The sequence below is a fragment of the Gallinula chloropus genome, assembly GCF_964237585.1.
Source record: "Gallinula chloropus genome assembly, chromosome: 8".
In the NCBI taxonomy this organism is placed as follows: Eukaryota; Metazoa; Chordata; class Aves; order Gruiformes; family Rallidae; genus Gallinula; species Gallinula chloropus.
The window spans coordinates 9,692,387-9,718,420 of record NC_140093.1 but is presented as its reverse complement, the minus strand read 5'-3'; the positions used below and the strand labels follow the sequence as shown (position 1 = coordinate 9,718,420).

The 26,034-nt window shown below is 39.6% G+C and overlaps 1 protein-coding gene across 16 annotated transcripts in view; it reads left to right on the top strand.

Annotated features, from left to right (window-relative positions):
- DLG1 (discs large MAGUK scaffold protein 1) overlaps positions 1-26,034 on the top strand; it is a gene marked incomplete at its 5' end in the record, with an annotated part of 144,316 nt that overhangs the window by 41,941 nt on the left and 76,341 nt on the right. For 12 of the 16 annotated variants that reach the window (XM_084267337.1, XM_084267338.1, XM_084267350.1 and 9 more), the window contains one exon: positions 11,036-11,200. In XM_084267337.1, the coding sequence (XP_084123463.1) occupies positions 11,036-11,200 (165 nt within the window). Of the gene's footprint in view, positions 1-11,035; positions 11,201-22,246; positions 22,472-26,034 lie in introns of those variants that run through there. The other 4 variants (XM_084267341.1, XM_084267342.1, XM_084267339.1 and 1 more) reach the window with 1 other exon arrangement.

Sequence of the window (26,034 nt, the reverse complement as noted above, 5' to 3'; positions counted from 1 at the left end):
GCATTGTGTTACCAATGTTTTTGGTGTGTTTTGAAATGTTAATCCAACCTTCAGTTTGAGTCAGAGCAATAGTTAAATGGGGACATGCATGTAGTGATAGGACAAGAAGCGTAATGGCTTCGAACTGGGGGAGGGTATATTAATTAGATCAGATATTAGAAAGAAATTCTTCACTCTGAAGGCGATGGGGCCCTGGCACAGGCTGCCTTCTCCCTGGCAGGGTTCAAGGCCAGGGTGGATGGGGCTTGGGGCACCCTGGGCTAGTGGGGAGTGTCCTTGCCCACGACAGGGGATTGAGACTATATGATCTATGAGGTCCTTTCTAACTCGAACCATTGTGGTTCTATCTCTTTTTACAGCTCAAAAGTCAATTTCTAAATACTCCTTTCTAAATGTTTCTCTATGTGGTAACATACTATACATTCACATTTCAGAAAGCCTTTTCTTCACAAACATGTATTTAAAAAGCCCTTAAATTCAAATAGTTGTTTTGGACAACTGAGACCTTCATTACAGTTAAATTTCTGGATTTAGTCAGAAAAATATTTAAGAATATTTTAATTTTACAAGCTTCAATACTGTAAGCTTGTGGGCAGCAAGTTGTCTAAAAAGTTTCATCTTTATAGTGATGTTTTTACAGCTGTAAACATAGGTCTGAAAGATTCAGATGTTTTCTGTAGTCTTCATTCTGATGTTTTACGTGGTCTTCACCAACAATCTTGATGTAATTGCCTGAAGTTACTTAAGCTTTCTCTTCTTTATTGTATCTTACTGTGATGGAATCCTTTGTAGATGTGTAGACTGTATCTTCCTCTTATTGATTCTTCTATGCCCCTGGCACATTAGAGCTTATATTTTCTGCATTGCAAAAAGCTATTTCTGCAACATTCAAGAACTGCTTTTGGCTCTTTGACTTTATTTGTTGTCATGAAATTGCCATGCGTTTGACTGTATTATTTTAGTGAGAAATTACATTATTGCAATATGATTAGATTTATAGATATAAGACTGCTGATCTGTGGTGCATAAAAAATGTGGTTTTGTGGGATAAGAACGTTCTTGTGTTTGGCAGGAGAAAGTACTTAGCTTTCCTTCCCCATTTGTGGATTTTTTTTCCCTTTGTGTGATGTTTGAGTGTGTCTCTGGTTGTGCTCTGCCCTATTTCTTCAGACAAGACATTGTGCTCTGTGACCCCCAGCCAGCTGAAGGAAAATAAAGGGGTGACTAGGTTCTTCCCTCATTCTGTGATGCTTAGGGCTACACCTGGATTTGAATATTCTTGCTACAAAAAAAATAACCTAACTTCTGGGAAAAAAAGTGTGATTTTGTTTTGGTTTTTTTTCCCCTCCTTTTTTTTCTTTGTTTTCAGTCTTTGTTTCTTTTTCAAGGATTAAGTGTTAAGAGACTTACTTTATTCTTTGGTCCTGCCCTGTGGCTGTACTTGCATGCAGAAGATGACCTACTGTGGGAAATAATGTCTAAGGATATTTGGTGAAAAATTGTAGGTCATAGCGCATGGTGGAAAGAAAACTCTGCTTATTAGTATGGGAATTCTATCACCCATAGTCCTTGGATATTCTACCAAGAGAAAGGTCCTCATGCAAATGAAGTTTATTTTGAGGTTTACTGTGGGCTGAGTTACACATTTCTCTCCAGACATCTTGCCTTAGTTTTGGTTTCATCATTCTGCACATTTATATAAAGATAACTGTCTCAGTATAATTCATGAGGTTTGTAGTTTCTGAGCTGTAAGTGTGGATGCCAGTTTTGCACTACATTAAACTTTCTACCTCAGGGGGTGCTTATCAGGTAAACCAAATGAAGTGAGAGTGGAGAGAAAGCTGCTACAGGTGTAAACTAAGTGGTCAGGTCTTGAAGAGGGGGGATCGAACAACACTTCCCTAGAGGTCTTAAATGCTTTTTTACATTGGTGTTCATTATTAGAAATAAAAGTGATGGCTAACTTTACCTTATTAAAGCTTTTTGGAAAGGGTTATTAGCTTATGGTACAGAGAAATCAGAGAGGACTGGTTTTGATCAAGTCCTGTAATGCAGTTCGTTAAAATACAGAAATATCTTAAAACCTTGTTAGGGACCCTTGTACTTGTAAAAAAGGAAATAAAGTTTGAATCCTTCTATTAAAACAAAAAAGCCCCAACCCAAACACAAGCAAACCATTTAAAAAAGAATTTTGTGTCTTGTTAGCATACAATGAAGGACAACAAATCTTAAGGAGACTGACCATATTTGCTTCAGTTCTAAGGAAAAAAAAGCTTTTTTTTAAGATTGTTTTGTTTAATTGCTCACATGCACATTTGCTTGAAATGAAATACTTCACTGAGGGCTCTCCATAACCGAACTGATGCGTCGTCCAGATTGTAAATGACTTCCTAGAGACAACTGGGGAAAAAATAGCAGCCTCTGATTTCCTTGTGTGTTGAATTTGGAGAATATTCATGTCTTTCTGTAGCTCATTTTTATTTCTTTTGGTGGAGCATTAGAAGTTTTACTCAGCAGCTAAAGAACGTTTTAAAACATGTGTCAAATAACCTTGAATTTCCAGCGCTTGAGAAGGAGGATTAAATATCGCAGAGCCATTCATTTTGTGGTCTGCTGACACTTCCTTGCAAAAAGCTAGCGTAAACTGCAGATCAGCAAATTCCCTGCTGTTAAGCTTACAACTTCCCTGGGTTTATAATTATGCACAGCTGATTTCAAAGCGGGTTTTCACATGCTCACTGGTGCAGTGCGAAAGCACCTTGCAGGAAGCGTTGGGTTTATCTATCGGGCCGTGTAATGAGTCCCTTGCTGCAACATCTCGCCCCTCCCCTAAGCAACCAGCATCCACTGAGCATAGTGGCTCTGCTAGAGTTGCTTCTGTTTTCATGGAGGAGATAGCAGACCTCGCACTGCAGCAGGTGGAGCTGCCTTGGTGGATCTAACCCTGGGTTCTGGCTGAGCAGAGCCGAGCATCACTTCGGGGCCGTGAGACAGCTGTCAAGCTGATGCTGCTGTAATTAAATATAAAGCTGACTTGAAAATCTTAAAAATGGACACAGGATTTTTTCTTTGCCTTCTTTTTAAGGTCTGGTTTCTAACGTGAAGCTAAATTTTTCCTGAAGGATTCAAGCTATTTATATAAAGGTTTATTTTTGAACACTATGGACCTAGATTAAATGTCAAATACAAGCAGCAAGCAGCGCTTCCAGAGGCATTTTTCTGGAATCTCAATCCCGGATCGATTGAAGTGCACAGGGTCTGAAAAAATGTCTCCTAGCATAAAAAACTTGGATTGTTTTTCTCCGATGCTATGCCACTGTAAAGTAGCATGTACCAACAACACAATATCTTTAATGTTTGGATGTAAGGTGGGTCTATAAAAGGACTTTCCTGGAAATGTAAGCTGCATTTAATGAATGATTGCTGTTATGTTTAATGTAACTGTACCTTAAATTTCTGGTTAAATAGTGTGTATTTTGTTCCATGCCTTACTCTATTATCAGAGCTCTTGGTGATTTGTGTCAGAAGTAACGAATTGTCATGCCTCCTGTTTAAAGATCCCTTTGAACAACATTTTGAATTTACTGAATGCCGCATGTAAAATGTCGTCATTCTCCATTAATCAGCATTAATCATCATGTAATCAGTTTATTGCACTTGGCTTTCATTTTCTTCAGCTGTAGAGAATTAAATACACAGGAGGCTTGCACTGAAATGCAGGGCTGGAAATGCCTCCTGACATCATATTGATGGAAGCAATTCTTAGTGGCAGGTTTGGGTTTAACAGTGCCCTCGGGCATTTAGTCATTTTAAGACTACATCAACTGTTTAGGTTTCAGAGTAATAAAACATAGATAATTTGGTAATCCTCAGAATAGTAAACAGACTATGTTTGGTGTGTTAAGAATGCTTTTCCCAGTAAAATTAATGCACACTCTGAAGGATATGATGGGGACACTAAGTACTGTGAAGCCCCTTTAATTTTAAAGGCATATGTGAGTGAAGTTACTTTTGAGACAGAGATGGAGAAATCTTTCTCTCCCCAAATGTACTTTGCATATTTGGTGTTTCCACCTCTCTGTTTATTTTTGAACTAGATTTTAATTTATAATTTAGGAACAGTGGGGGGCTGTGTGTACACACACATACATCTCTGCATGTGTGTGCTACGTTTTTAGGTAAATATACATTTCACAAAATGTTGGTGTTGAATAGATGTCACCTAGTTTGGGAGGGAGAAGTCTCAATTTTTATGGATCTTTTGCTAGTGTGAATGGTTTACTATGGAACTCCAAGTTGCATGCTTTATTTCCAGGAGGGAAGAATTTACCTTGGTTAAAATCTACTTCTCTTTCACGTGTCCAGAGCATTGTGAATATGTGTATAGTGATGCAATTTGGAAACTTTTTGGTACAAAACTAAGGTTTCTTCCCCCTTTTTTTTGGTGGAACTCGCTTATTTTTACGGTCTCCTCACGTTTGTATAACAAACTGGGGAAGAAAGCCATAGAGTGCGAACGCTACCTTGATGTGCATTTGCCGGGGAGAGATGCTGCTCACTTTAAGGACAAACAGGAAATATCCAGACCCCCTTCGGCCGGTCTGTGTCGGGCCGGAGCCGCGGCCGCGGTTTCTGCTCCACCCGCGGCCCGGCCGCTCGCTCGGGCTCTCGGGGCGCGTTCGTGCCGCCTTCCCTCGCCCCGCTGCGAGGGGCCGGGCTCCGCTGCGCAGGGCGCGGAGCTGCGCGGGGCCCGCCCGCCGGAGGGCGCGCTGCTGGGCGCTGCGCGGCCCGCGGGAGCTCCGCGCCGCCGGGGGCACCTGCCCGGCTGTCAGAGCGGCCGGGCGTGGGAGCGGGGAGGTGCAGCACCCCGCACAAACCACGGTCGGCCCTGTGGTGAATCCTACAGACTGTCAGTTTCCTGAGCAGAGTGAACTTACCGGTGGGGTGGTTTAAAATACCCTACACTGTCTATGCACAGGCTGTAACTATCTTCCAACAAACGTGTTCGGCTGTTGAAGCAGAGTGGGTAGCCTGTGCTTATCTACACCCCAGGGACTTGGATTTAGTAGTTGTGACCTGCTGGTGATGCCGAGGGAGAGTTTTGGCACTAGGTATTTGCAGGCTTCTGAAGAAAAGTTGCAGGGTTGTGTTGCACTAAAAAGAAATACTCTTGTCCTCCAGGAAGGTAACCTTGGAATGCTGAAAGAGTCAATATTTAAGTGGCAGTGTGAAACAGTAAATCAGGATAACCTGTTTAGGTCCTTTACATGCAGACACAATCTCAGACAAGTAATCCTATGAAATAGTGTTTTACTTTTTCCTTTACTCTGTTTAAACCATCTGTGAAAAGAACATTTGCAGTCTGACTGTTCTTTCTTTGATCTCTTGGCATTCTGGAACAGGTGAACTTCTTTGCTACAAATTTTCCTGGTACTTCTGTAAATGTATACGTGTGTCTTAAATGGTTGTATCATTTCTGGGTGTCCGTGGCAGAAAGCATTACATAAATACTTACATTTAACAGTGGCTGTGCATTTTGACATTTGATGGAACACCATGACCCAAATAAACATGTTCTGTGCAGTTTTATTCAAGATACAGTGTCAAACCGAAATTGTCCAAGGGGGTGAAATGCCTTATGTTTTTGTCTTAGCTCTAGTTATTAAAAGGAAACAGTGCTTTTGGGAATGAAGCAGTTGGTTCTAATATTTCAAGTCATTCAGTTTGTCAGGTGTTGAGGCCTAATGTGAAAATAATGCTGAGAGCCCTATTGCACAGTCAGTGAAGAACTTCTGAAAATTCCAGCATGTCTTCTCTTTACTTACATTGTTGAAGTTTCTTTTGTTAGCCACAAGCTTTCAGCCTCTCAGTGTGAATTGCTGCTCACCTGCAAGGAAACTCTTTCTGGCTCTCACCATCCACCCGGTTAGAAATGAGAAGTTTTCAGGTGCACTCAGTTCCGCAGTTGTGGCACATACCTCTGGGTCCGTGTCCATTTCCTCATGAGGAAGCCACTATTAGTTCCCTCAACCCCAGTTCAGGGCTTCCACTAGGCTACAGGGAAGACTTGAGCAAAATGCATGAACATCTCTGATGTACTGCTCTGATGTACTGTTATTTGTAACACAAATAACTCATTTGTGTTATTGTTGCTTTTGTTGTTGGAGTTGCTGGAGTTTTTCTGCTGGATGGTATCTTCACATCAGAGTTGTGAAGACTTGTTTTGGGGCAGGTGTGATAGTTACTTTATTTTTTTACTCATCTCCTTTTGGCTTATTGTGTCCTAGTCCTCTTGTGCACGACTGGACAGCTTGAATGTCAAACAGTGTTTCCCAACAACTTCAGTTGCTGGAATAATCTTTTGAAGGGTCCTTTCAGATTTAGTTTTTCTGAACTGGAGCAGTGACTGAACAAGGATAAGTATTTCAACCTGGGAGTCAGGTGCAAATGGTCTGAAGCCACTTTTTGTCATGCTGGCTGCTCATACTGCATAAGAGCAGGGCTCACCTTGTGACCTTCTATGTATCTATCAAATTCAAATGGTTAGATCTACTTATTAAAGTCCTCACTGATCCTTAACTTCTTTCAAAACGTGGATTGCATTTGTACAGTGAAAATTAAAACTTATCTGGGGACAGACTGTAAGTCAAGCTGTGTGTCTTCCTGGGTTTAGCTTGTAACTTTCGTTGTCTGAAGTTTGGGAGTTGTATTGATGTGCTGGTGGGGAGGGTTAAAATCTGGAGGAAGGAAGTGAGCATAAGAGGGTCAATTTAGCAACTTTAACTGTTTCTCAAGTGCCCGTTGCTCTTTCCTTAAAGCTGGTTTAATGCTGATTTTTTCCCTTTGTGTATAGAGAAGATACATTACTGTGCTCTCAGGTTTCTTTTCACATAAGACAGTGGATTGATGTGTACATCTGATGTGAATTGGATTTTGATACGCAGCCCATTTTGAAGAGATCTGTAGTAAATGCTGCCTTGCATTTTGTCATTAAATTATCTGATAGTTAGGGATGTTCTTGTGTAATTAATTTTCTGCCCATGAATGTGACATTCTGTATGTGTTGGAACTCTGGGTTAATAATAGTATTGCATGCATTGGGATATGGGTCATCAGTTTAGGGCCTGGGTTTGTTTTAAGTGTTCTTTAAATAATTTCCTTTCATTTCTCTTTCAGTAAGATTTCTCATTAGAGGATCTTTAAATAAAAGAAACAAAACCACAACTTAATTATCTCTGGGGGGAGATTACGCATGAAGCTGTTGGAAATACCTTCTTTTTATAACGCAGAGCAAAGGTTAGGCATGCTGAAGTGAGGCTTTTTAAGAATGGGTTTCTTAGAGCTTTTCTGTGAAAAGATCTGTATTCTGAAACACAGTGCTATAAAATGTCCACAAAATCCTTGTTTGTCCTACAGATACTTTATCCATCCTTATTTTTGTCTAACTGCCTGGCCTGGGAGTGGAAGCAGGGAGGCCATGGGCCTGAACAGTTAACAATGATTTTACTGCGACCAATTCATATAAACTGTCATTAGTTTATTAAAGTATATGGATTTTTCAGTAGTTTCAGTAAATAACTTAGTCCATAGTGTTTGGTGACAGTTCAAAGCTTATAGAAGGTATAATCTGAAGAAATCTTGTTACCTGTACTGCCTCAGAAGAGAAATGTTTGTGATTAATTTTGACACTCTTGTATACCTGCAGCTGCCTCCTTTGGGGCAGTATCTCTTCAGAAGTCAGTGTTAAATGCTTAGCACTTGGTTGTTTTGGACTTCAAGTTCTGATTATAAATTACACAGTGGTCCTTAAACTATGTACAAGTAGTTAAATTGCTTGGCTGCTACCTGAGTGCTGGGAGTCTTGGGAGATGTGCAGCTGGGGTGATCTGTCTGCACATTCAGAGCTGCTCTGCCACACCTGCCTTTATTCTTTCCTGTGGTATGTCTTGCCCATCACTGCTGTCCCTTCTCACCTAGGGTCTCCTTGGAGCCTGGGTTTGCATGCAGGATTGAATTCTCCTGGTTGTAGGCAGAGGAATGGACAGGGGGTGATCTCTACCTGCTTTATGCCACTACTGCTTGTCTCATCTTGTGTGCCACTTAAGGAATTAAGGAACATTTGATATTGCTAGAGGAGGGAACAAATGTTCTGCTGGATTACTTTGCTCATCCAAAGCCAGATGTGTGCTAGCAACAAGGGTCAAGGAGATGTACAGCTGGACCAAGAGGTGCTGAGAGGGCCTTTGGGCAGTCCTTGCCCTTTGAGAGAGCTAGGCTGTGTTGTGATGCAGCATCTTTAGACTCCTGTGCAGGGTAACTTACACGGGATTTCACTTCCTATGTCGCAGCTGAATTAACTTGACATAGTGGAAACACTTGACTGAGTTGTTTGGGGGTGGGAGAGGAAGGGAACAGGCGATTTTGAAGGGTGGCTGACCATGCCAAATCATTCGAACGCACTGCCTCAGTCCAGAGGCATGCTGCTTCAGAGGTGGTGATTCATAGTAAAATACTACAAAAGACTTCCTCTTCTAAAGAGAATCAGCCGTTGTAAGATACGGTAACTGGCTTGACTTGAAGCACTTTGCCCAAAAACTAATTTCTGCAAAGGGCAAGGACAGTGTGGGACCTTTCAGAGTGAGTGTCCTGGGTGTTTGTTTTCATGCACTTCTTGTTTTCTATTTGCACGTTGAAATGTTATCCAGGAAGTATTTCATTTAGTGTATTTTAAGTATGAATCTTGGTTGGGTTTTTTAGCAGTTTCAGTAGTAAATCAATCTTCAATATTGCATCTAATTTTGATGCAATATTGAAGAATATTGAACTTCACATCATAGAACTTCATGTCATAGGTTAGATTTTTTTTTTTTAAGAGCTTTTGAGGCCTTGTCAGTGCCTGGTATGAGAGAATCTTTTATTGCACCATTTTCATGTTTTTAATCTAAAATAGAATGACAAATTCATCTAGTAGCAGTTAAGATATACTGTGTTGTTATAAACACTGAAACATTGTGTAGTATAAGTGCATGCTTCTTAGTGACATGTAGAGCCTGTTTACACTGAGGCATGTCCAGATACCTGTTTCTAATAAAGCATTGCCTAAAGCTTTGTAGAAGCTTCACTGCTTTGTAGAAGAAGTTAATTTTAACTGACCTGTGACTTTTTTTTTTTTTTTTAAATAAAACTGGAGCAATCCACTTCTGGCTTTCTACAGGGTTTTGACTGAGATAAACTGGGAACTTAATCCACTTTCAGGTCCCATTTTCAAATTGAAGCTTGAGACCTGGCAGGGACATCTAGGATCTCAGGTCCAGCCAAACACTGCCTTCTCCATCAGAGCAGGCTCCTTTAAGCTTGCAGAATCCGTGCTTTGATGTGTTGCAAGACATTTTCTGTGCTTCTTACAGCTCTACTGTTTGCTTTCTCTAATTTCCAATGTGATCTTATTTATGCTGGGATAATGTTCACTCGTATTTTTTGGCCAACACTGTTCTTGAAACAGAATTAAGTCTTCGTGTCAGGCACAGGCACGGGGGTGGGCATGTGGGCAGGAGATGAATGGGCTCAGCATTACAGCAGCTGGTAACTGGTGGTGATCACTTCAAGCAGTATCTTGGTAGTTTATTCTGTAGACTTCATAACTTTGTAATGTTGAAGACCTTTTCTCTGAAGGGCAGGGATCTTTGTGGTAGCCTGAAATGGTATTTGGATGTAACTGCTAGCAGGGGTAGTTATCATACAGGGTTTATCAGGTACCGCCGGGGTGTAGTGTTCCTGTGCTTACAGACAAAGGAGCTACTGGATGATGCTGTATAAATGACTTAGCACCAAGATGACTATTTTTGACTTGAACTGTAGTATGTAGATCTTGGAATTCTGCTAGAACACCACCCTTCCCCAAAATGTCTGATATCCTAAATATACTTTTAATAATAGAATTAGCTTTTTCCAACCTTAAAATGGCTACATTTAGAAGGCTTTCCTGTTCCTTTAATGGCACGGCATACTTTCCCTATAAGGTAGTAACAACTAGGTGTGTACTCTGGAGTACAGTATTAGTGTGTGAAAGTGGTTATAAAATGTTGGGGTGCATCTTATGGATACAGTAAACCTGGCTTCAAATTTCAACTTTAGTTTTAACTAGCAATATATGCATGGACTCCCTAAAGCACCTCAGAACTGGCTGAGAATACAAAGGTGAAACTTAAATATTTAAGTTCTTTGGCAGTGTGAGCCCATGTTAGCACTGGAGTTTGAGGATGCTGGATCAGCATCTAACCCTGCGGTCTAGAGAACGGGTGAATATTATGTGTGCTCCTGATTTCACTAATACCTTTCAGTAGGGGTCTGCAGGTGTGGATGTAGCGCAGTCTGTCTAGAACACATCCCTGGTGGCTAAGTAATGGGTTCTGGTTCTTTAAATGGAGTGCCTATTAATAAAACTGAGACTGAACAATGTCTCCTGTTTCTGTTTGAAGACTTACTCGTTGGGAAACTTTGTCTGTCTAAGAAAATCACATTTTATTGTTTTGTAATGCAGTTAGCAATAGTGAATTGCTATCTTGGTACCCCTGTAAAAAAGCTAAAACTCTTTAGTTGACAAATCCCACTTTTTGTGCAGATGTGCTAAATTAGAAGAATGCAAAAAAGCTTTTGAGGCTTTTTGAGGTCAAGGTGATGAATCCAGATGGCACTGAGAGTTTCTGCTGTTAGTGAATAAAGTTGTGTTAAAGTGTTCGTAAGGGAAAAAAAGAAAAACATTCTTTGGAAAAGGGTTTGGGGACATTGCTTTCTGCAAATAGGCACAAGAAAATTGGGTAGCTTTACAGTACTTCTAGGTGAGGCTAAAGTCTGAAATATGTTTAGACTACATTAGGCTTTAAGCTGGAAATGCTCATTAAACCTTTTATTTCTAGATTTTACTGTCTTGCAGTCAGCAAGATCAGAAAAATAACTATACCTGACTTAAGTTTTCTGAATAATATTTTCACATTTTTGTGGTGGACTGATCTTTTTCTCTAATTGTTTTCTGCAGAAATACCGCTACCAGGATGAAGATACACCTCCCCAGGAGCACAGCTCTCCACACATTACCAATGAGGTGACAGGTCCAGAGCTGGTTCATGTATCAGAGAAGAATCTGTCACAGATTGAGAATGTCCATGGATTTGTTTCCCATTCTCATATTTCACCAGTGAAGGTAGGCGTTTTTAATAAGAGTGTACTGTTTTGATCTACAATCCAGGGATATCATTTTGTGTGTTTGGGAAACACACGAGATATTCCTGCTTTGGTTTTCTTTTTATGGAAATGCCCATTTGTAAAATAGACTTTGTAGATGTTAAGTCATTGTCTGATAGTACCAGGCAGTTCCCGCAAACAAGTGAGGTTCACGTTTAGAGTTGTATATGGGACCCCTAATTAGCTGTTTTAATTGAGCTTTATGTAACTACTGGAACTTTCTGTAAAGACTCTGATGCAAAACCCAGAACAGGTATACAGAAACAGGTATGAGTAGTTGATCTCTGCCCTCCTCTGCTCAGATGTGATCTAAGCTGAAAATGTTTTATTTCTCTTGGGGTATGTTGAATATAAAACTCTGCACAGTTCTGTAAGAGAGAAACCACATCTCATTTAAACTACTCTGGAAATAAGAGTTTAGTGTGTAAGTAAAATTGCAAACTGTGGTGAGGCCTTTACAAAATAGTGTGTATTGTAGGTCTCTGAGGAGGATCACTGTTCTCTTCCTCAAATTAGTTAGTGCTGGGAAGTCACCGTTTAATAGGAAAGCATGTGTGTTAGAGAAATAGCGTAGTACAACTCATTATCATTTATACTGTACATACAATTATTTTCAAGTGACCACTCTGTTAATAAATTTCAAATCAATCAATGGTAGAACTTTGGTCATCTGAAAACTGGGGTGGGTGCTACAGGTTTCGGTTGTTTACCAGCATTTTCTTGAACTTTGAATGCTAAGTTGGCTGCTGGCTTGCCTCTCTGCTGAAGAAGTTAACTTTTTTCAGAAATCATTTATCAGAATCTGAGGTCTTAAGGTATTTGGAGAGAGGGGTGTATCTGTGGTTTCCTAGACCCTGTGAGTCTTTATGGGACCTTTTAGAGTAAAATGCCTCTGAGCTCCGAAGCCTCAGAAAATTTCTTTCTGATGTGATGACAGTTTGCTAAGAATAAATGCTGTTCAAACTTCAACTTGAGCATGTCAGATAAAACCCCAAGGTTGCTATTGTATTATTAGTATAGCTGGTCCTCTCTTCTTTTGTCATGATGATCTGCAAGACTTTTTTAGTTTTGACATATCTCATGCTGAAGATCAATTTAGCAACAATAGCTCTAAGTTACGAGTTCTTTGTGTAATTCATTTGGTCGGTCAGCTTGATGCACTGTATAGGGAGCAGGTCTTGGCGAATAGGCAAGATCTTGATTAGCTTTGGTCAATAGTACATTTACTTAAGGGAGCTAAATGCAATAGGGGATGTTGTGTTTATTATGTAAATAAGATAAGAATTTTTTTTTTTAAATGTTAAGTACAATTGACATTTCAATTACAGACCTGTTAGTTTGAAGAACAGCTGCAAACAGATTTATGATCATATGCTGCTTTTCAAGAAATGCTGCAGAGGGCAGTAGAATCAGATGTTGAGGAATATCATCTTTCACAAAAAGCCTTCTGCAATCTAGGACATCTAGTAATGCAGAACATGAGTAGAAGACAGTGAGTGAGAACATGCCTGGTTTTCACTAGTTTTTTATGTTTCCTTCTTGAGAGAAGCTTTCACACAGCTCTTAGAGCTTCCTTGGACAGGTGGGTGCTTGAGAGCAGCTTTCAATGACCAAAAAGACAAATGTACATCTTGAATTTTTAGAGGATGAGCATGTGACTTGTTTTTAGGAAATGTTCCATGTTAACTATGATAGCAGCTCAAGGTGGTTTATCTTGACAGAGAGGGGCTACCCCAGATTCAGGTTGGGGTAGAATATTGCATGCTCACAACTAGCACGAAATACCTGATACTAGCCATGCTGATTGAAAGTTTAAATATGAGGCAGGGCTTATTATAGGTTTTGTCTGGTTAGGATTTGTCAGTTTAAGAAGAGGAAATGTATTACTTTGTATGGCTTGAGCATCAAAGCCGTAAACTTGACTCGGGAGATTTTGTGTCCCCAGGTCCCCAGTTCCCTGTTTAATACTGTGTGAATTGGAACTCTTACTAATTCTATAAACCAACTCTTTTTTTCCCGTTCTTTTTCATGTGTAATGGTAGGGAATTATGAACAGATTGTGAAAATAGTGAAACCTAAATCCTTCACAAATATCCTGTCCCAAACATTTTAAGGAATATTTTCAGGTATGTAGGCAGCTAGTACTGGAATTTCTTCCATATGAGGTTCCAAATTCCACATAGAAAGTTGTCATTGAAATGTGAGGTGGTTCCGTGAGTTGTTATAAAATAAAAGGTGATTGATTGACACTGCCTTTGTAATTGAAACAGCGTGTTGCTACCAAGACTGACCGCTAGATGGAGATGCTACAAAAGGATTTATTGTAAAACTGAATTGTCTCTATCACATCTTCAGATGGACGTTTTCTGGATTTAACGCTTGTTTTTATTTAATAGCTCCAACCGAGTTAAATCTGTCATAGATTTACCCAACAAATCTTTAATCCACGGGGTTGATGTTGGAGTTTCCTGTCAAGGAAAAAAGCTCTGAGCAACAGATTATCACAGGGCTTTAAGATAATGAGCCATAATGTAATAAGACAAAAAAACCCCACTGAATTGTCTTAAATTTCAGTATTCATTTAAAACAATCTGTTCATGAACGTGTAAATATTTTATCTGTAGCTCCATATTTATGAGAGAGTGTGGAAATTCACTATTGCAGTGTAGACCCTCACAGGGGCTTGTATATATTCCTGTATTGTTTATGCATCATATTGGCATTTTTGGCTGTTATTTCACTGGTAATACAGAAGCATCAAAGGAAATATGCAGTAATTTGTGAACTGCTACATGTATCTTGTACTGGAAAGATACACCATGACTAGTATGATAAATGTTAATCTTTATCCTGCTGTGTAATAATTTCTCAGTATTACAATATTCACCACAGTTCTATTATACCCACAATTCCCTTTCAAAATTTGTCTGAGGCTGTTCTTGGAGGGTTTCCCAAGTTTATACATGATGTCCTGGTGTGGCTGCCTGCGGTAACAGGAAGATGTTATTCAGAAAAGTCTCTTCAATTCTTTTTTTCTTTAACCAAATTTTTTTTGCCGATCTCTGAAGATTTCCAGCACAACACCAGTCTTCAGAGGGTGTGAGAGAAGTGCTTGCACTCGGTCTGTTTCTTATACATGTAGCAGTCATTTGACAGCTGATCATAAATGTTTTAGTTGGAACATTGTACTGGCTTTATTAGGCCAGTAAGGTATCTAAAATAGCTTATTCATGCTATACAGTAAAATTTCAGTTTAATAGGTGTTCTACTGGTTAAATATTTGACATCTTCAGCTTTGTGCAATCATCAATGAAGTAGCAAAACAATCTAGTGATTGTGAGAATTAGGTTGGAGGGGGAGGGATGTTAGTCTTTAACTTATGGTTACATAATTATGGGCTCGTGTACATGTTTCATGCAACACAGTCAGCTGCTTTACTGTTCTCATGTGTGTGGAAATGATCATCTCTGCACAAGTGATGCCAGGAAATGACCATTCCAAGCAGGGATTGGCTGCCCTCAGTACTGGCTGCCTGTTTGATCTCTTGCAAAGACCAGCCATTCGGGTGCTGTTGGATTCTGCTACAGTACTTGAGCTTCAGATAATGCAGTATAATTTCCTATATCAAATATCTCTTTAGAAAATGTTTTAGACATGTAGATTAATACAGCTTGCCTATTTAAAGCGCAGTGGTGGAGTCTTGTGGTCATGCAACCTTCCTCCAGTGAGGAAAACAATGACTGTGTGATACTGTGCCATTAGATGCAAACTAGCTACTGATTTCTTGCCTTTGAACGGTGTAGTATTTCAAACTAAGGTAAAATGCTGTTCCTCATCAGAAAAGGTAGAAAGTTTTACTCCCAAATTTTAACTACCAGAATCTTTTTACTCAAGTGAAGCATCTGGTACTGGGTTCAAAACTAATATGGTATGTTGAATACTTCTGAACCTGTAGCTTTGCCCCACATCAGTGCCCTTCTACTTTATCTGTGTTTTCCTTGCAGTGTCAGATCTGGGAGAAACTTACTCAGGCCTGGTTTGCATTGGAGCAAAAGCAGTCCTTTCTTAGAATAAAAGTAGTAAAACAGTTCACCTTCTTTGGCTCTCTGAATCTCTGAACTGTTGGAGCTTGGGGTGGTGTAGTAGAGAAGGTCTGTGCTTACACTATTAGCTGCTGAGACAAGCAGTTGGTTACTTGGGCATTTATTTGACTTAGTGCTGGGATTATGTGCTTGCGGTGAAAAGAAAGCTCTTTAGCCTTACCCTGTCCTCTTGCTCAGAAGTAGTGGTCCCTGTTTCTGTGCCAGGTACCCCATATGTAGCATAGTGTACACAGTTTCAAAAAAAGTTGATAAAAAGTATGTATCAGTGGTACCCCAAACCTACAGCTGTCCAGTGGAGTACGTGTACCCTGGTTTTACTCTCTGAAATAAATGCCTTGTGCCCACCTAGCATATGCCTGGTGTTTTGGGGTTTTTTGTGGTTCCTTCCCCGGCTATTTCTAGGACCTAATGGTATTTAAGCTGAATGTGCTTATCTATTACCACTGCAATCCTGTGCAATAGTCTACTTACACTGGCTGTAGTATTACAGGAGTGAAATATGGCAAGGTGGTACTTGTTCATAAAATACCATCTAGAAGGGAGAGGAGATAGAACTCTCATTTCTGTGAGGACAAAACAAGGTGAATCTCTTCTAAAGAGCAGTAGCAGTGGGTATGTAGAGAAATGACAGATGAGAAAGCAATGACAGCATTGTAAAAAGTTTTGTTGCAAAAATGTGCATAAAGGTAATCTCGTTGATGTAGGTTCTAGGTTTTCTTGGATGAACACAAAATATAATTCCTAAAAAAAGCTTACTGAGAAATTTAAGCTGCAATAGAATAAGAAAAAACCCAACCCTGTACACTTAGGATTTAATTCTTTTAAAAACCACCACCAAACAAACAACAAAAAGTAAAGAATAACAAAGAAGATCAGTAATCATGATGGATGGTTACCAGAAGGATCTTGGAAGGACTTGTGTTCTCATTGCATTATCTCAGAGGAATGAGAAATCAGGGTTGTAATAGATTAATGGAATAATCAACTCAGTACTCAAGTTACAGTCAAAATGGCAATTGGAATACAAGGAAGAAAATGGAAATAAAACTGCATTATTTTATCTCTCTGGAAATCTGCACTGTGTTATCTTGATGAAGACGACATCAATCTACTAATGGCTCTTAGAAGAGAGTGGTCAGAGGCAGGGGCAGCAGTGCAATGAAAGATGAATCAGTTTGACCCCTCAGTGTAGGGGAGAGCTGAGCTGGGAGATACCAGTACAATTATAGTCAGTAAGGCTGGGTGAAAATAGCTAGGGAATGTTTATTTCAGAAATATAAATTTATATTCTGAAACAGATTAACAGGTGATACCTGTCTTATAGCCCCTAACCATAGTGATCTACAGTCTGCTTCTGACTTTAGATTAATATTTTAGCTGCTTTTGGGTTTTAGCAAGGCCGATAGAGGTATTACAGCATACATTGCTTGTCTCCTCTGCCCTTCTTCAACTGAAAGCAAGCACTTTAACTCCTTCCCATTAATCTGTATGGGAAATAACTGCTTATATTAATGTGCATATACACACATGCTGCTTTTAATGCAGGACAACCTCCTTTCCCCATAAATGTGAATTTTGTTCTAATAAGCTCAGTAGGTTTCCTGCTCTCTGTCTTCCCCTCAGCCCCTCCCCATTCTCTTGAGTGCCTGCCCAGAAGTTTTCTGCAGCTTGTGGAGCTTCTGTTTAATTGGACTTCTCTGCTCATTAGGGCAGTTTTTCTGCTGTCGGAGAGAACTGATATTTATGATTTGAGGGGCTACAAAGCTAAGAAAACAGGCAAAGTAACAGTAGCTTCCTATTTGCCTATGTACATTCTCTTGCTTTTATTATTTCCTGAATCCAGCTTCTGTCTTGAGCAGGTAGGTGAGATTGCCATGAAGATACTGTTTCCAGTTAGAAATGAAACACTGGTTGATGTGTAATTTGCACGATTGGTTACGACTGTGAGACAGTTACCTTTTTTCAAATGGAGACCTTTCTAAAGGTTTGACATCTTCCAGAGTTAGAAATATACCTAGAATAGCGGAGCTTTTAAAGAAAAACTTGAGCATACTCTCAGAAATACTAATTTTTAGACTATTGAGAGGAGTGGTGGACTCTTTAATTAAAATACCTTGTCTAAGTTCTTGGCAGGTTACTACTTCTAAACTTACAATTGAAGGACATACAAATATGCACAAAGTTTGTTTTTTATAGTAAGCAGCAGTTGACAATATCTGCTCATTGCTCAACATGAATCTGCACAACAAACTCTTGTCAACAGACAGGAAAGACAAACTGTAACAGATGGACTGTGGATTAATCCAAACATTAGAACAACCTAAGATACAGTAATCAACATCAAGTCTGCTTAATAACTGGTTATACTCCTTTTGCCTGAGATTTCCCCTGAGCTTTCAGTGCAGTCGGGTTCATTTTCATGTCTGAAGAAAGCCCTAAAGAAACTTGCACTAAATACAGGATGTTTTTATCAGTCTGGCGTGCCAAAAAGATGGGCAGGAGATTCATGAACAGGGTGCGGAAGACCAGGCAATTTAATCTGCTCAGACTGGTAGGTTGTCTGAGGTCTAGTATGAGTAATAATGTAATAATAATCTTTTATATTCAATATTTATACTAAAATGCATCATTATAGAATGATCATGCTGGGGTGTTTACTTGTTTCAGCAGTAAAATATCTTCTTTTTATTGACTGTGTAAATCACACTTGATCAGGGACTGTACTTTGTCCTGTGTCTCAACTGAAAGCTAAGAGAAGCTTTCTAATGTAACTTAACAGAAAGGGTTAACGATTCTTTTTCCAGTGCCCAGTTTGTGTGCTCCTGGGCTTTGGCTTAGAATGTTGCATATGCTTGTTAATGAGAATTAAATTTGTTGTGCCAGTAAAAATTTATTAAATGTCGTATTCTGAAAAGTGTCAGTAGTAAACAGGAATCTGTATCTACATTTTTGGGGTGTTTTTTCTTACCCTGCCTGGACAGTTAAAGTTGCACAGTCTGTATTTGAGTGTTTAAGTTCTGCACAATTCTTTTGTCTCTACTTTTGCTGTAAAAATCCAAAGTGGTATGGAAACTAAACTAATTCCCTGCCATTGTTTTTGGGGCTTCTTGAATTTTCTCCATTCAGTATATCAGTTTATTCCTTTAGGGCTGTGCTTATTTTGGCCAGTGTTCTTTTTAGCAGGATGGTAGTGAAACTGATACAAGACTTTTCAAGTGCTTCAGGAATTTTGTTGTTACTGTTCAGAAAGTGTAACTGAGTTATACCTGCTGTTTGTATACACAATTTTTGTTGCTATGCATTTTTAATTTCAAGGTATGTTTGCTGCTTGTAAAGGTATGTCCAGGAAAACTGTACTTAGGAGATTAAAATATGACATTATGTTGTGTTTCAACTTGTCCCTGATAATAAGAATCATCTTGGGTACAAAGTCTGAGGAACTTTAGCATCAAATGGAAATTTATTTGACACTAATTTTTAAATGGAGTAACCACTGCAATTACTAGATCTTGTTAATTTGCCACAGAGAAAACAACGTTACTCTGCATCCCTGCTACAAATGCAGATGTATCTTGCAGTAAACTTATCAAGCTGTAGAAAGGAATGTGTACTGATGTAGAAATCTTAATTGTGTGCTGTCTTGTTTGGTGGTAATTTTGTTTTCTTTAATCTGCAAATTCTCAGTTCTTCCTTTACTGTAAATAGGGACTTTTTTGGTTTTGCAGTGGCATTTGGTTTTGGTATAGCGTTTTGAGGTTTTGTTGGTTTTGGGTTTTTAATCCCTGTCAGTTCAGTATCTAGAATATGAAAACTGGATGGTGGAGGCGCTCTGCTCCCTTTAGGACTTCCTGATATTCCCAAGTGATCCCCCCATCCCACCTTCTGACTCCAGAGGTAGTCATTCATAAATGCTGTTACAGCTGCTGCCTCTGTGTTGGTGTTTCTTGTCTCCTTTCTCTGGATACTTTGCCTTTCCAAATAGCACTTTCTCTGATTTCTACTTGTAGGTGTTGAAATGCCCTTTGACCAAAACAAGTCCTTGTTTTTACTCCACCCATTGCTTGTTTCCATCTGCACAAGTGACCATTGCTCTAGTCTGGACCCCTTTGCATTATCCTGATGTTGTACCATCTCTAGAGTTAGACCTTTATTTTTAAGTTGCTTTGTAAGTTGCAAAAACCAGGATTTATCTCATCACCACAGTACAGGCTCCTTCTACACTTCCAGAAATAACTGCAACTGCATCTTCATAGGCATCAGCAAATCTTGCTCAGTATCACTGACATCCATATGGAGTGTAGGTGACACAGATTGCTGCCTTGTATCACCAGCACGATTGCATAACCTTTTCCTGAAGTACTTTTGGATTTCTGTCGTCTTTGAAATTAAATCACCATATGAAATTAAATCACCAGAGCTTCACTTCCAGGAGATTTTTTTTTTTGGGGTCCATATGAGCCTTTCCTGAAGTGCTGATTTCTAAACTCCTCTGATGCCACAGTTGATCATTGGCTGGGTGGGAATCATCCCTGGAAGAAATGGCCTTAAATGCAGCAAACTGTTCTCATCTTCAGACAGATTGATGTAACAGCAAGAAAAATAGGTTCTTGGTAGATTGTTCATGTGTTTTGGTGCTTGTTTTCAGAATTTTAAACAGTACTCCCCTGTGTGAGACTCAGTTTGGACTATATGGATATAGATACATGTATGTATCTATTCATACACACGCATATATAAAAAAATGAATCCTTAAAGATGTTTTTTGGAAGTTATCCTAATATTGCCCTGCTGTCAGATCTTTTACAGATGTGCAGCACTGTCACCATTCGAGACTGTATGAAGGGAAACGTGAACAATATTTTCACTTTGACTTTTCATAGAGACTCAAAATTCAAAGCCTGTGATTTGAAGTTTGTTCCAAAAATCTTCAGTCATAGCCAGGGGTTATGAAATTTCTCCAGTAATAAATTAATAGGTATTTTTCAGGCTAGGTAATTTTTTTCAAGTCTGGAAGACTCTTCTCATGAACAGAATTCCCATTAGAAAAGCTTGTCCATTTAAAAGGATTGTTGCATCTACTCAATCTCAGACGTTTCTTTATCTCCATTATCTACCTTATGAATGTGGCTCTGAGGACACTGCGTAAGTCAGACTGAGTTTCATATGACTTGAGCTGATAAGCCATTGTATTTTATGAATATTAATAAAGTCTGTCTGAAAGAAGCACTCGGAATATTTGTATGTGCTATGTCACTGAGCTATAACAGTGACTGCAAGTAAATGGTGCATTGATCTTATTACCACAGTTTTAAATTAATGTACTTGGTATTTCTGCTTGTAATGTAAGCTGTCAAGAAAAATTTGTTACACAGAATAGGATAGCTGTCAGTAAGAACTTGTTAAGCAGCAGAGTATATTGCATCAAAAAGAAGTCTGGGGGGGAATTTGGTAATCCCCACTACACTGTACATCATACAGTAGATCTGTAGAATCCTTGCCTCGTAACTTGTGGCAGCATTGTAAGGAGCTGTTTTGCCTTTGTTCGTTGTGCTGGGAGTTTTCTTTGTTTTGAAAACACTTGCCCTGACGATTATCACCGTGAGAGCATTTTGTTCAAAAAAATGCGTCTCAGACAGTTTTCATACCTTTTTGTTGGATTTCCAGAGGCAAGCTTGTACTGAAAGCCTTGATACTTGGCTGATTTCCTAAAAAATCTCTTTGCAAGCAGAAGGACTTTTCTTAAAATAATTGACTATAAAAATTTGAATGGTGAAGTCTGTAAGGTAACTTGAAATCCTATAATCTTTTAGATATTTACTGTATGACTTCTCCTGTTTTTACTGTAGAGAGCGCAGAGAAAATACATTTACAGCAGTAATACTCTTGTGATTTGCATTGGAAATGAAAATGATTTTTTGGCAGTTCAGTAATGCATGGGAAGAATTTTTCGTTTTTGGTCAATTCTTGTACTTTGGAGAAGTCATGTTTTTGTATTATGCTTACAGTATTCAGAGAGTTTTGGAAATGAGTATTATAATCATGACACATGAATCATGGAATAAGAACAACAGTATGTTGACTTCTAGTGTTTAATCTCAATATCCCTAATTGTTTTCCTGATTAAAACCCCCCACAGCCCCTCCAGGCACCTGTTGATAGACAGCACAGAATGACTGTTCTGTGGCACAGCATCTTTCCTCTGTGGTTTTATGTAGTGAGGAAGGTGGAAAAAGAAGAAACCAGCAAATGCTTCTTTCTTGAATATTTTTTTTTCTGAACATGTTGTTAAGGTCTTTTTGCTCTGAAATGTTCTCAGAAAGGCAGAATCAGGGAGCAAGCTCAACTATACTCCCTGTTTTATTCATTTCAGGTTTATAATTTATGCAAGCAAGGAAGTGAAAAGATGCTATTGGATCTTACTACAGGCAGTGATTGAAACTTGGTTATTTTTGATCCATGCTTTCTCCACCCAGTAGCTGTTATCATGCACCACCATCCTCATAGCTGTGAATTTCTAACGTTGTACTGTACCTGCTACCCAGTTTCTCTTAAATATCTGTTGTCAGCTAGGAAGAGAAAACAAGCTTCTGATCCTGGGGGCTCTGAAAAAGGAAAAATAAGGAAAACATTTGCTTGCTTTTTTTCTTAAATCGCTCAAAATTCTGCTTATCACTGTAATCACAGGTACAGAAGGGATGTAGGGAGTGGAAAAGCTCAGAAGAAAAACAGCATCAGCTATCAAGAATTTTGTTTTCCTGGTTTGTAAACGATGCTGCTGTAATTCTATCTGCATTTTTTTTTTTTTCTCCCCCCCCCCCACCCCCCCTTCCCCTGCTCATTCACCACTCAGCAGCTGGTAGGGAAGTAAAGACTGCCTGGCAACCACCTGCAGAGCTGCAGAGATGAATTACATTTTCGGAAATAACACACTCCTCTATTCTCGCGCCAGTCGAGGCAACACTAGCTCCAGCCACAGCTCTGTAGGCCCCAAGCACAAGCAGTGGGCAAAGAAAGGCTCGGCAGATGAGTTACGGAGCGAGCCTTCCCGCTGGCAGCAGATAGTGGCGTTTTTCACTCGGAGACATGGGTTCATTGACTGCATTTCTGTTGCTGCCAGCTCCACCCAGGTAATATGCCACTTGTTGAAATGACTGTGTCTGCATGTTTTCTGGTGACTTGCTAGCCCCAGATAGCCATTGTTTATCTGTGCATGCTTCCATATCGTCGCTGATATATGAATGCTGTTTTCTGCCTGCTTTCATTCTCCTGTCTTACAGCTTTGCATAATTTTTAGTGTTAAAGCATGAAAATGGAAACACTAAAAGGGTTCTGATCTTTAGTTAAGTTATTTTGCGAGTGATGAGCCTCAAACAAGCTTAGATATGAAGGATTTAACTGAAATAGTGCAGTACTGAAAAATGTAGCTTGCATTCTACTGCCTAGCTCTGGAGGAGAATAGCGTAGTTAAAAATGCCAATTGCATAGCTGTAGGAAGATGGCAAGTCAAATAAAGACTGCTTATTTCCTGGTTAAGGAATTGTATTTAAAAGATTCCATAATTTAAAGTCTTAATTATATGTAGCACAACGATTCTCATCTGTGTCAGTTTTCTGGGTTTTTTTTTGGCTGCTAATAACTCATAAATAAGATTAAGGAATATCTTCCTCACATACAGAATATACATTTAATTGTGAAGTCTGTTAGAAAAACATGGCATTTTTAACCTGACAATCTGCTCGAAGTGAGGTTTTTATTAATCATCACTGAAAGTCAGGTAAAAGGAGGCAAGGCAAATTTCAAGTCTCTGGATTTGGGGTGAGTTCTTAAGGTTGATACTGAGAGAAGTTTAAACTTACTTGCATTAGCAAATGAGTTGTATTTGGATAAGACAGAGATCTAAGATTGCGATGGCAGCATTATTTTAAAATGTGAGATTAGATTTATTTTCCTTACTGTCAAACTGAATTCAGCTTTAATCAAGATATCAACCTGAAATATACTACAAAACCTTGTAAAAATCAGAAAAACTTGTTACCCTCAGATGCTGTCATATTATTAAGATAATTTGTGTCTGTTGGTAATTGTTTCAGAGATGATAAATTGGCGTGTCCTCTGAAGTCTGTTTATTTTTACCAATGTTATTGCTTCTGAATTTGGAGTAAACAATGAATAAGAGATTTTAGAGGGGGATTTTCACTTCCTCCTTGCGAATGCAGGTGAATGGCAAGCAGATCCTGTCGTTTCTGTAATGGGTCATTATACAACTCTAAGCGATGCATTAGCTAGGCATAATAGCTTTTAAGTGCTGGTTTTTTAAAGTCAAAACATACAGTATTAACCTTTTTAATAAATATTACGGCTGCTCTTATTTGTTTAATGCTTGAACAAGTAATGTTAGAATGCATAAAATTTGCAGCTGCACCGACTAGTCAGGACTAGAAATTTGGTAATAAATATACAACTGAATAGCCTCGGCTTTGAGCATGGATTGGACCAGATAAAGATCCTGAGATCCTTTCAAACCAAAGCTGTGGTTCTGTGAATATCCCAATGTTTGTTCTATTTTTCTGCCACGAAAAAGATAGCTTACCTCTGTGAAAGCCTGCCAATTTTTTATTCATGTGACAGTTCTTCTGTTAAAAGGAACTGCTTATGCATGTTCATGGCCAGAAGGAGGAAAAGAACCATCAAATAGTTTGAAGTGGTTGTAAAAAAAATACCATAATGAGCATATTCAGAAGTAATGTGCTGAAAACATAAGAGCTTGTTGAAGCCTCTTCCTCTGGAAAGATGCTGCACTGTCCTCGTACCTTATCCACCCATTGCAGCTGTTCTAGCCTCAGGGAGGGAAAAATACATTTAGAAGATTGCTCATTGTGATGCAATTTTGTTTTTAGTTCTCTTCAGTTTTTGTCCTGTGATGTATCATTTTAAAAATTCTCAATGCCTTTTCTTTGTGCATTGAAGATCCATCCCCATCGCCTGGATGTAACCACATCTGCAGAGGCCAAATAAATAATGAGGTGTGATGTACTCTAGCCTTGTCTGTTGAAGTTCTGATTGTCATAATGGGCTTTATGTACTCTTATTGCTGTGACATCATGATTTTTAACATATACCAAATCAAACTGATGGTTTTTACAGTGCTGGTCCCCTGTTTCCCGTGGGAACCTGCTACACAGCACCCATGTTTTGCTGTCCCTTCATTTGCTTGGCTTTCTCAGATGGGGTGGGGTGGCACAAAATGGTGATACTGAAAGGGAAGCGACTCCAGGGCTTGGGCTATGTGCCCCTGCCTTGCTGTGGGGCTTGCCAGAGGTCACCTTCTCCCCAGCAGAGTGGTCAGAGGACTTTTGCTGAAGGGACTTTGGATTTTGTGGTAAGGCATTTTTTGAGTCAGGGATCTGGTACCCTAAAGAAGCAAGAAAGAAGTTGGTGATGGATATAGTAGTGCTGCTTTCTGCTAGGTTTGTGCCCCAAAGAATGCACACGTGCACAAATGCTTTGTGGCATGGAGGACTAGTCAGGAGGGAGAAGGCTACTGTAAAAAGCCACAGCACCCTGCACACTAGCGATGCATTTTCAAACATGAAAAGTGCCTTATTTACTAGCACTGCCCCTTTTAAACGTTACTAGAAGCTTCACATCACCCATCTCTCCCTCATAGGAAAAAGACAGCAGTGGAAACAGATGGTGTGAACAGATAAGTGGTCATTCTGAATCTCTGCTGGTGTCCTGCCCTAGCCAAGGTCTCCGGGCTGCTTTGCATGGAACATGAGGTGGTTGTAGTGATTTGTAGGCTTTGTGTAAATTACAGAGTTCAGTGATCAGGCACTGCAGTCTGTCCATAGAGCAGCAGTACATCTCACTGGGTTAATCCCTGTTCCTTGTGCAGTGGTGAACTGCTGTAGGGGCAGCAATGCCATCCTATCCACCTCACCACAGCAGTCTCCTATGAGCCTGGGAGAGCTGATGTAACATTCTCAGGCTTTTGAGGCCTTTACTGTTTCTTCCTTCTACTTTCTGCATTCCCTGTGATGAGGAGTTAGTTATGCAGTTTGAAGAACGAAGGAATTTTGTTAGAGTGGGAGATGAGGGGTAAAAACAAGCATAAACCAAATAGATGCTGTCACAAGGGTGAATAATTAAGCTGTGAGCTTAGTAAATATATGGTTATGCCAGTGAAAAATGCTGGCTGATTTTAAGTATCAACAGAGAGAACTCTCCATGGCAGTTGCTTCCCCCCAAAGTCTGTCTCAGGCTCTGAGGAGCGCCCGTCCTTGATGGTGTACGGGACTGTCATGTCCCAGAGTGTATTTTAACTGTCCCTGGTGTTTGGCCCATGTTGTGCTACAAAGTCAGAAACTGATTTGTCTGAAACTCACATGGCAGCAAACTGGTTCTAACAGCAATGCAATGAGGCTGTTCTTAGCACGTCACACAGTAATATGGTCCTGCCATTGTTGCTCTGTGAATATGCTGTGCTAATTTATACTTTTACTTTTATAAGATTGAAGGGGGGGAGGACACCCCCCCCCACCTTAGCTGTTTTAAAACCTTACAATTTCAGAGCTTATCAACTGCTTCTGTGAACTTGAGCCCAGTCATTTCTTTGAGTCCATCTTTGGATTTCTTTGAGACCTGGATAAAAGTTTTACTGTATGTCATTACTCGCACGCTCACTGAAATA